Below are 11,621 nucleotides of genomic sequence, written 5' to 3' on the forward strand. Positions count from 1 at the left end.
TTTCAACCTCGCAATGACCCCACGGGCCACCAGTTGAATAGGCCTGTTTTATATAATATAGGTCACAAATTCTATAATATTCTATAGTATTCTACAGAATGGTATTCTACAGAACAGTTCTATAGAAAGCTAGACCCTCCAGAAAAACGCGATCCTGCGATCGCAGAATTGACCGCATAATCAGCAAAATGGCGCAGATTTTTAAAAGGCCGTATATTTATCAAAAGGCCGCATTATCCCCGCATATTTCCACACAAAGTTGAGAAAAAAAAAAGTTAACTCAACTTGACGTGAAGTAGTGATGATGATGACGTGACGTCATCAGCTCGCGCATCACAGAAGGTAAACAACACCGTAGAGTAAACGTGTGGAACTCACACGACGAACATTTCTGCTAAAGACCGGGCAAAGCAGTACCCCGATGTCTTTCACGAAAGTGGGGGGAAACTATTCTGCACCCTGTGCAACTGTGTGTTGGAGCATACGTCTTAGAGAAAATCGACGGTGACGACCCACTTTGATTCATTCAAACATTCGAAAACGCTTTCTGCTGCTGCGGACAAGAAAGCCAAACAACGTTCACCGAGGCATCAACCTCCAAAACTCTTTTGAGGGCTACAAGAAACGAAGTGAGTAGCCTACAAGATTGAAGCTGGTCAGATAACGAACGAGTAAATGAAAACAGAATGAGGCGGAGAAGTGTGTGTGTGTGCGTGCGCGCACGTGTGTGCGTGCGTGTGTGTTTAAAATAGCCCCATTGCTTTTACAATAAATAAACATTGAATGTTTTTAATTGAATAGGAAAGGGGTTTAACGTTAGTGGCAGGATGTGTGTGAGAGAGAATAAATAAGACAGCCCAATATTTAAAAAGAAATCTATTCTTTTTCGCAACTTTCCGCATATTTCACAACTTCCCGCAATTTCACCAGATAAAATCACATAAAAACCCTGCATGTTTTATCGCATAATCAAGGATTTTAGCCTGCATAATCAAGGATTTTAGGCCGCATAATCTAGGATTTTTGCCCACGTTTTTCTGGAGGGTCTAGAAAGCACCCATGGGGTTTTCTATAGGATTCTATAGATTCTTTTCTACAAAAAAACCATCTACACAGTAGGCTATATATTCTCTATAGTACTATAGTATTCTTTAGATTATTTCCCAGAATCAATAGTAAAACACGTAGACAATGTCTATAGTATATCTGCAAAAATCCTGTAGTATTCTACAGAAAATTTCTATAGAATTCGTCCATACATTTTTCTATAGTATTCTATAGATTTTTTTGCTAAGGGTCGACCAATCACAAACATGGACAAGCGTACTGACAGCGCATGCATACAGTAGGCTATGTGACACTGTGAGTGTTGCACGGCCAGATACGGCTCAGCTGACTCAGATAAGGAAATATATGATACATTATGATGTGATATGAATGATAATGGGACACATCGACGTCTGCACTCACAGTGCCGCGGACTGTAAGCAACGTAATATTACTTTGATCCGGTTACTTATGTTGTGGCAGATATTTAATTAAGCTTTCTTAACGTAATAGTATAATAGTTATAATAGTCGGATTGCTCTGAAGATGGGAGGTGATGTTCTATTAATTTTCACGTTCACACAGTCGGTGATTTTGGCCGGCCGTCTTTCCTGCAACAGCAGTTTAAACTGTATTTCCTCCGCACACTGAGCTCTGATTGTTCAGCAGGCGTGGTGCTTTCGCTGAGTTGATCTCTTATCTTGGAACCTATCCTGCATCGGAGCACAGACTAGGTTCCAGGATAAGTCACCATGGAGATCTAGCCCGCTAAAAAGTGAACCAGCCTTGTAGTACCGGAAATCCCAGAAGTTATCTTGCTAAACGAAAATCCTGCTTCGTAGTATACTCCCCGGGTTAGCCGCACAGCATAAGTTACCACGGAGATCTAGCCCGCTAAAAAGAGAACCAGTTTCGTAGGACCGGAAACCCCGGGTTTTCCCTGAAGTTAGCCGGCTAAGCGAAAAATCCTGCTTCGTAGTATACCCCCCAGGCCTCAATTAAACACCTGCAGCTAGTCCAGAACGCAGCTGCACGTCTTCTGACTGGCCACAAAAAGCGTGACATCACCCCAATTTTGGCCTCACTCTACTGGCTTCCAATTCAGTTCCGAATTGATTTTAAAATCATTTTATTTGTTTTTAAAGCACTAAATCGGCTGGCTCCTGCCTACAGGCCTATAGCAGAACTCCTCCATCGCTAAACCCCAGCAAGAGCTTTAAGGTCTGCTGACCAGCTGCTGCTGGTAGTGCCCAAGAACAGGCTCAAAACCCGAGGGCACCGGGTCTTCGCAGCAGCTGGCCCCAGGCTCTGGAACACTCTGCCCCTCCATGTGAGGTCAGCACAGACACTTTTTTTTAAAAATCCTCACTAAAAACACACTTTTTCTCTCTGGCCTTCTAGTCAGAGCGGAGTATGACCCCTGACTATTCCCCGTGGTTTTATTTTTTATATTTCTGTTGTAAATGATTGTCTTTTATTGTGAATGTAGTAATGTGTTTTTATTACATGTACAGCACTTTGGCTTGACCAAACATCGCTTTTAAATATGCTATATAAATAAAACTTGATTTGTCCCAAAGCTTGTCGCTATATTTACTCCCTCCATCTGACAGGAGGGAGCCTCGTTGAGCTGTGAGTGTCACTCCACGGAGTTCACTACGTCACAGAGGGGGAGTGGGTAGTGGTAGGGTGTAGGGCGTGGTTTGGGATTGGGCCTTAGTTCCCAGCAAAAGCAGAGAGTGTAATCACTCACTCTCTCACAAATACACACAAACACATTTTCATTTTATTTAATCTGTTATTCTTGTTAAGGGAGTTTGAAGTAAAAACATTTAATATTTACTCACAAAATGGTACAAAATTAACAGTGACTCCATGTGAAATCTCCATGATGATTTTGTATCTCATAATATGAAATTACGTTTATATTCACTTTAATATTGTCAATCTTTGGGTACAGTCAATATACAATGCTCGGTTTTTAAATAAAAAAATAAATACTAAAGCACTTCCATTAGTTTGTTACAGGCTTTAAGGCATAGATCAGATATATTGAATTATGCTGGCACTGGCTTTCAAGGGTGGCAGGATAAACACATGCAGGCTCATACATGTCCGTATGCTTCTTCACCAAAACAAATATTTAATAATAATATTTTCTTTATAGCATCACACTCCACTGAGAATCAATAAAAACCAACAGTAGAAAAGCGATGGATTGTGTACAAGCGAAGAGGAAAAAACAAGGAAATGTAAAAGACGGTAAACAAACATTGATCGTCCAAGTATTTTAGTGCAATGTCATGACAACAGCTACTGAAACTAGAAAATACATTTCCTCCAGAAAATGCGTGTGAATGCTGTAAACTGTGAACATTTGTGGCTGAATTTAGCTGAAAATGCAGGAAAAGCTGAATATTTTATTAGCTGAATGGTAGCTGCTTTTAGCTACAAAAACCAAGTAAGTGTGTTGCTGACCTTAGCAGAGAAATCCAGAAAAGTGAAATAATTTGAATAAAGTTGTTACAGCTCATATGCATTGCAATGACTTCCATGTTAAAAAAAAAAGACTTTAAAAAGCTGAATATTTCAAAAAGTATAAAATATTTTTGAAAGATTTGAAAGTTTCCCATCATGTGCTGAAAAGGCTGAATAGTTTAATATTTGAATGGTTTCTGTAGCTGAAAATAAGCTGAAGTTATGGAGAGCATTCACACTAATAAGGGGAAGAATACAGACTCAAAGAACTATAGTGAAATGCTGTGGCACAGCATTCGCACTAATAAATGATCAGTAATGTATGGAACATGTTACACTGCATGGAAGGATAACCAAGAAAGATTACTGTAACAATTAGTTAAAGGTGACCTATCATGCAAAATGCACTTTTGTACGTCTTTTATACATGAATATGTGTCCCCGGTGTTCCAGGGAACTCACCAAGTGTCAGAAAACACAACCCTCTCTATTTTCCTCTATACCCAAATCTCTTAAAAAGGGGCTGTAACGGATCTGATACAGACTGATCCAGATTTGAACACGTCTGTGATGCCACAGCAGTGGCGCTACGGCTATTGGGCCAACTCCGCCAATCAGGAGGAGACAGCCACGGACATTGCCGTTCGAAAGCGCTGGCGACGCAGTATTACATATGCCAGGCCTATAGATGGTTCTGTTCTCACAGAATCAGCCCATGCAAAGACAGTGTTAAATTGAGCGAAATGAGGAATGGCTAAAATGCATGATCTGTTTGGTATTTTGAAAAATAAAAAGTATAAATATGCCTTATAGGTATGGTCCTACACTATATTATTCAAATATAGCATTATAAGTCCACTTTAAACAGAAAAAGGTATGGAACTTTAGCATTTCAAACATTTTGCAGACTTTCCATGGATATGTGAACCCTTGAAGAGTCTCCAGCTCCTGGCTCTGCCTCTCAGTTCTCCTCACTCTTGAGTCTGATGAAGCTGTGAGGACTGACGTCCAACACATTTATGTGTATTGACCTGATAACGCCAGGGAAATTTGCGGTTACAAAATGAGCAGCTAAAGAGAGTCTCTCCTGTGTGATTTCTCATGTGTCTCCTGAGGTCAGCCTTGCTTCTGTAGGTTTTCGCACAAACTGAGCAGCTGAAGGGTTTCTCTCCTGTGTGAGTTATCATGTGTCTTGTCAGATTTCCACTTTCAATGAAAGCTTTACCGCATACTGAGCAATTGTATGGTTTCTCTCCAGTGTGGATTCTAATGTGTTTCTGTAAACTTCCGCTCTGTGTAAAGGATTTCTCACAGAACGCGCAGCTGAATGGTTTCTCTCCTGTGTGAGTTCTCATGTGTGTATTCAGATGTGTTTCCTTTCCAAATCTTTTCCCACACTCTGCACATCCAAATGGTTTCTTGTCCTCAGTCTCTGGTAGTAAATGCCTCTCTGGATCTGAGTCCCTGGCTGGTTTTGGTCCTCCACAGTCCTCTCCATCAGCTTCTGCTTCCATGTGTTCAGTTTGTCTTTGATGAAGCTGTGAGGACTGAGGTTTCTCTTCATCATGCTCACTCTTCACAGGGACAGGGGTGAAGGTGAACTTGGTGATATCTGCTTCATTCAGCCCTTGAAGCTGCTCTCCCCCCTGACTGCTCCAGAGTTCCTCCTGTTCCTGTTTTATGTGTGGGGGGGACTCTGGGTTTACCTGCCCTTCCTGCTGCTCAGGGGGAACCCCTTTATTAACCACCAACAGCTGCTGGACATCTGCAGCAAACAGGAAACACACAGAGGGAAAGTGATATGAGAGTGAAATATAGACTGACGTCTCACACATCTTTCCATGTTAAAACATATACATTAATCATTAGTTCGAAATCAGTTCCACCTAAACAAACTACTAATTCATTATTTAACAATAATGCATGCGCAATAATACTTTGGTTGTATAATCTATTACAGTATGACCTTTACAGGGGACATTTTTATACTTCTGTACAAAAGCTTTCATATCCTTTCAGGTAGGGGCAAAATGGCCACCGGGAGCACCGGGACATTTCCCAGGGGCCTGAAGGTTGGTCAGGCCTGCCAGCCTAGGATGAAGTGTGACCGATGACCAGCAGTAATAAAGCTAATGGGAATAAGTTGACGGGCCTATTAAAACAGGCACAGTTTCAAAATGACATCCTCATGCCTGTCACAAACTACGCTGCGTATCATTCATAACATGTAAGTTAGCAATGATCACAAGAAAGGGAAGGTGGAGTAGAGAAGGAGAGTTAAAGAGTCCTTGTCACAGACAACATGTGTAGTTGATTTTCACTTTTCTCTAGCAAGATTGCAGGAAATGGTAAATAAAAAACGTACTTCTATTTGTGTGTGTGTATCAACACACACACATATATATACACATACACACATATATATACACATACACATATATATATACACACATTTATATATATATATATATACACATACACACACATTTATATATATATATACACATACACACATATATATATATATATATATATACACACATATATATACACACACACACACACACACATATGTAAACTACGCTGCGTATCATTGATAACATGTACAGTGTTTCCCGTAGGATGGAGTCATAGCAGCGGTGCTAAGGCACGTGGGCTCAGCATAATGTGAGCGCGTGGAATTTTTTTTTTTAGTGTGTGCGTGTGCGAAGTGTGCCCCGCCAGTTTGTTTCTATGTGTTAGCACAAGAAAGGCTCTTGAGGCCTAGTACCAGGACCGGTTCTAGAGAATTTGCTGCCCTAGGTGAGATTTTAGGCGAGATTTGATATGTAAAGAATAAATGAAAAATCTCTACAAAAGACAAATACACTACAAAAACTGAAACTTATTGACATAGGTAATAGACGTCAAAATGGCTTCAAATGTATTCAGTATTGTATGAACATGTTTGAATTGGGGGGTGGACGTCACATCTTCTAGTGGGGTCCGGGGGTACACAGAAGGATTCACACTTGTATTTCATGATCCGCAAAAGGATTCACACTTGTATTTCCGGATCCACACTTGTTTTTCAATGCACACACATATGTGTTCCGTTACATATACATGTAAATAAAATCGAAATACGGAAAAAAGTTTTATATGTGTATTTTTGATCCACACATTTGTTTTCCGTTTAAAACCTTTGAACCTGCAAACACAAACTGCTTTCTTTGCATGGATCGCTGTGCATTCGTGTGTGGGTTTTTTGAGACTCCCCTGACGCTCACCCGATTCGTACTTGTAATGTTTTCTATCTATAGCCAATCAGATGTCTCCTCAATTCTAAGCCAATCACATGAGTGCACCCCCAAGAGGGTAGATTTCTTGCGATCATGATGTAGCACTTCATGTACGCATTTTGCGCAGTCCGGAGCTGACAGGTCCATGGAGCCTGCCTGCAGGCGCTAATCTCAGGACACCTCCTCCACTCTCAGTATATTGCCACTTTCCGAACAGGAAATGCACGCAAATGCAAGCCTTTATATTATTGAGGTATAGCGCCACTTTCCGAACCGTTAATGAATGCTTGTGTGCACACAAAAACGGCAGGCAAAACCGTTTTAAATGTGTGTTTCCTGTATGGCGAATACAGCTGCTTTATTTATGTCTGCATGAAGTTGTTGTCAGTGTGGAGGGAGCAGCTACAGGTTAGCTTAGCCTAATCGGTCAGTGCACTACGAAGCCAGTGCTAGACAGTGAACTGTCAACGGGGGGAGCCCCAATGGTCATTATCGGCCGATATTCACTCTTAATAGTTTGATCGGTGCTCTCTATAAAGGCCGATCAGGAGAGCTGGATCTGATCGATATGGACATAAACGCGAGTGAAGTATAACCGCATGGGAGAGAAAGATCAGATCAGCTGATGAGTCTGACGGCTGATTTAAACGGAAAACAAATATGTGAGGATCAAAAATACATATCTAAAACTTTTTTCTGTGTTTGGATTTTATTTGCATTTATATGAAACGGAACACATTTGTGTGTGCATTGAAAAACACAAGTGTGAATCCGGAAATACAAGTGTGAATCCTTCTGTGTGCATGTGTGTATTATGAGACTGTTCTGAGCCCATACTAGAGACCTGATCTATGGGGGACAACTCTAAAACACCCATATGAAAAAGATCGGTTTACATTTGAATAATCAAATAAGTATGTGAACATAACCAATAACCTACAATAGCCAATAACAAATAAATGTAGCTTATTTTATTTTTGTTGTTCATTCATATCTTATTTTACCTATGTAACATTTATTTATGCATATTTTTGTATCTCTCCAACTTTAAACGATATTTTTGGTTTACTGTCCTATAGTATACATTGGAATGATTTCAAACCTGTTTTTATTTATCCTAATAATTAGAAAGGAATGCCTTGGAAATATGTGTTTACATAATTTGTGGTCAAAACGTTTGAGACCCACTGAGATAACTTAGACTAAAATTAACTATCTAAATACTCAGAGTCCTTTACCTCACTGACGCTCTCAGTCCGACAGGAGAGCTCTCCTCCACCCTGGTTGTAGAAACATCTACTACTTATATCCGTTAGCGCAGCTAGCACCAGATTCTAATAAAAGCAGCGCCGGTACCGGTGCGCCCTCTCCCTTGCTTGCTCGCTCTCTCGCTCCCACTTTGGCTGTGAGCTGCGGGCGCCTGATAAGCCAACATCCCCCACTTTCATCACTTACAGCGCCCATCGTACAGAGCAAATGAAAAGTGTAATCGGGGTGAAAAGGGTGTTACATTTACTTAATTATGAATGTTGTTACATCAAGGCCGAACATTTGGATGAGCGCCAACGGTCAAAAATGTTTTTTCCCTCCCAGAGCTACCAGCGCAGCGCCCCCCAGATCTGGCGCCCTAGGCGACCGCCTGTGTCGCCTATGCCAGAAATTGGCCCTGCCTAGTACATACAGTGGCATTGTCTCAAGATTTAGCAAAAATACACCTCTATTGAATATACAGTAACACAAATACTACAAATCCACATAAACAATCAAAAATGAAAAAGGGTTGCCACTTATTATTTTAATAAAAAGAAAAAAAGTAAATAAAAAAATATATATATTTTTTTTTTTGTTTGGGTACCTGGCTGGCGCCCCCTAGCAGCGGCGCTCATATTTCAGCAGCGGTGCTGCGCCACCACTATTTGTATATAGGGGAAACACTGTAGCAATGATCACAAGAAAGGGGAGGTGGAGTGGAGAAGGAGAGAGTTAAAGAGTCCTTGTCACAGACAACATGTGTAGGTATACCTCAACTATGAAAGACAACATGAGAAGATACAAAAGAAAAAATCCAGAAAATCACATTGTCTGATTTTTAAAGAATTTATTTGCAAATGATGGTGGAAAATAAGTATTTGGTCACCTACAAACAAACAAGATTTCTTGCTCTAACAGACCTGTAACTTATTCTTTAAGAGGTTCCTCTGTCCACCACTTGTTAACTGTATTAATGGCACCCGTTTGAACTCGTTATCAGTATAAAAGACACCTGTCCACAACCTCAAACAGTCACACTCCAAACTCCACTATGGCCAAGACCAAAGAGCTGTCAAAGGCCACCAGAAACAAAATTGTAGACCTGCACCAGGCTGGGAAGACTGAATCTGCAATAGGTAAGCAGCTTGGTGTGAAGAAATCAACTGTGGGAGCAATTATTAGAAAATGGAAGACATACAAGACCACTGATAATCTCCCTCGATCTGGGGCTCCACGCAAGATCTCACCCCGTGGGGTCAAAATGATCACAAGAACGGTGAGCAAAAATCCCAGAACCACACGGGGGGACCTAGTCAATGACCTGCAGAGAGCTGGGACCAAAGTAACAAAGGCTACCATCAGTAACACACTACGCCGCCATGGACTCAAATCCTGCAGTGCCAGACGTGTGCTGCTGCTTAAGCCAGTACATGTCCAGGCCCGTCTGAAGTTTGCTAGAGAGCATTTGCAGCAGCAGATGATATACATATATATATATAGATGTATATATATATATAGGTGTATATATATGTGTATATATATGTATATATGTATATATATATATATATATATATATATATATATATATATATATATATATATATATATATATATATATACACATATATATACACACCTATATATATATATATATACATCTATATATATATATACATATACATATACATCTATATATATACATCTATATATACATATACATACATATACATATATATATATATATACACATACATATATATACATACATATATATACATATATATATATACATATATATATATACATATATATATATATATATATATATATATATATATTAGTGGTGGGCCGTTATCGGCGTTAACGTGCTGCGTTAACGTGAGACTCTTGTCGGCGATAAAAAAAAATATCGCCGTTAATCTATTCTCAAAGTTGGGTTGGGAGCTGGGTCTATACTACGCAAGCGATGATGACTTTCACCTTGATAATTTAGCGCGGATGTATACCTAGCCGAATTGCACTGTAGGGGGCGAGATCGAGTCTTTGACCTGTGTTTCTTCTACGGTCTATGGATCTGACCCCGGTCAAATCAGCCACATTAAACGTGACATGCTAACATGGATACAGCAGGAATGAAGCCGCGGGGTTTGCTTCAGGGGAAATTTATTTTTAAGAAGCTTCCCGATGGAAACCTCGACAAAAATAAGGTTGTTTGCACCTTGTGCAATGCGGAATTAGTTTACTGTAGGAGTTCATCCAGTCTCAAGTACCACCTAAACGCAAAGCATCCCTTAGCTAATGCGGAAGATGCCGGGCCGAGCACTGATGTAGCGCGGGGGAAGACTCGTCGTCAAACAACTATCTTTGAGTGCAACCGAGGCAAGCCCGTCAGCACAGCTCTATCAGTCAAGCTAACTAGTCTCCTCGCTCAGTGGATTGCCACCAGCTGCAGGCCCATTAGCGTGGTTGAAGATGACGGGCTCGAGCTTGTTCTCCAGGCGGCCACAGGTGACCCATCTTACAAACTACCTGCGAGGCGAACTATCATGAGGAGAATACATGACCAGCACGCAGAAGAGAAAGCTACGAAAGTTGAGAAGATGGTAGAGACGAGGTCTGTAGCACTGACTGGGGACCATTGGACGTCCGTTAACAACGACAACTACCTCGGCGTTACAGTACACCTCATCGATGCTAGCTGGGAACTTCACTCCTTCGCTTTAGGTATGCTACGTTATGTCATTTTAAATTACATAATTTAATTTCGTAGCCTTTTAATTACCACCACGTTATGTTTGCTTCTTGATAATTGCTAGTTGTTTACTACTAGTAGTGAAATTATTCTAATTTACTTTGTCTGTCCGTTAGGTGTGATGAAAACAGAGGAGCGTCACTTTGCAGAAGCGTGTGCAAGGCAGTTCCTCGACGTCGCTAATCAGTGGGGGATAACTGACAAAATAAGCACTATTGGAACAGATAGCGCTCCTAATATGGTGGCAGCAGGGAGGATACTTCCATTCGAGCACTTGCCCTGTGTTGCGCATGTTGTACAGAGAGCTATTGTAGTGTCATTTCGGGAAGGTGGTTTTGATGGTGCACTGGCCAAGTGCCGTAAAGTGGTCGGACATTTCAAACACAGTCCGGCCAACTCAGACGAGCTAAATGTCCAACAATCCTCCCTTGGACAAGTTAAGGAGTCACTCGTGCAAGATGTTCCAACACGTTGGAATTCCACTCTTGAGATGATAAAGCGCGTGAGGCGCAACAGAGACGCACTGCACACAACGCTGTCGCTGCAGAAGCACAACCTGGCCCTCCCAACAAATGCGGATTATGAGAAGTTGGCAAAGCTAGAGAAACTGCTGGAGCCATGCAGGTATGGTCTAAAAAGATAGTGTGTTCATGAATTGGCATACAAGTTTTTAAATGTCACTTTGTATGTAAGAAACACCTGCCCTTAAATGTGTAATCTGAGTTAAATTAATCTGTCACTAATAATTTTTTTCTGTCTGTCTGTCTGTCTGTCTGTCTGTCTGTCTGTCTGTAGGTACATCACTGAGCTCC

The 11,621-nt window shown here is 40.9% G+C and overlaps 2 protein-coding genes across 2 annotated transcripts in view; one reads left to right on the forward strand and one right to left on the reverse strand.

Moving 5' to 3' along the window:
• Positions 1-2,821: 2,821 nt before the first annotated feature.
• The window catches only part of LOC307023303 (uncharacterized protein), a 31,765-nt gene continuing 22,965 nt past the window's right edge, over positions 2,822-11,621 (reverse strand). Inside the window, exon 2 of the mRNA XM_079656490.1 lies at positions 2,822-5,290. Coding sequence (XP_079512616.1) covers positions 4,497-5,290 — 794 coding nt within the window. The 3' untranslated portion in view covers positions 2,822-4,496. The remainder of the gene's footprint in view (positions 5,291-11,621) is intronic.
• The window catches only part of LOC307022473 (E3 SUMO-protein ligase ZBED1-like), a 2,631-nt gene continuing 895 nt past the window's right edge, over positions 9,886-11,621 (forward strand). The window contains exons 1-3 of the mRNA XM_079655280.1: positions 9,886-10,781; positions 10,926-11,433; positions 11,605-11,621. The exon at positions 11,605-11,621 is cut by the window's right edge and continues 895 nt beyond it. Coding sequence (XP_079511406.1) covers positions 10,175-10,781; positions 10,926-11,433; positions 11,605-11,621 — 1,132 coding nt within the window. The 5' untranslated portion in view covers positions 9,886-10,174. The remainder of the gene's footprint in view (positions 10,782-10,925; positions 11,434-11,604) is intronic.

Source organism: Notothenia rossii (genome assembly GCF_949606895.1).
Source record: "Notothenia rossii genome assembly, chromosome: 10".
NCBI lineage: Eukaryota > Metazoa > Chordata > Actinopteri > Perciformes > Nototheniidae > Notothenia > Notothenia rossii.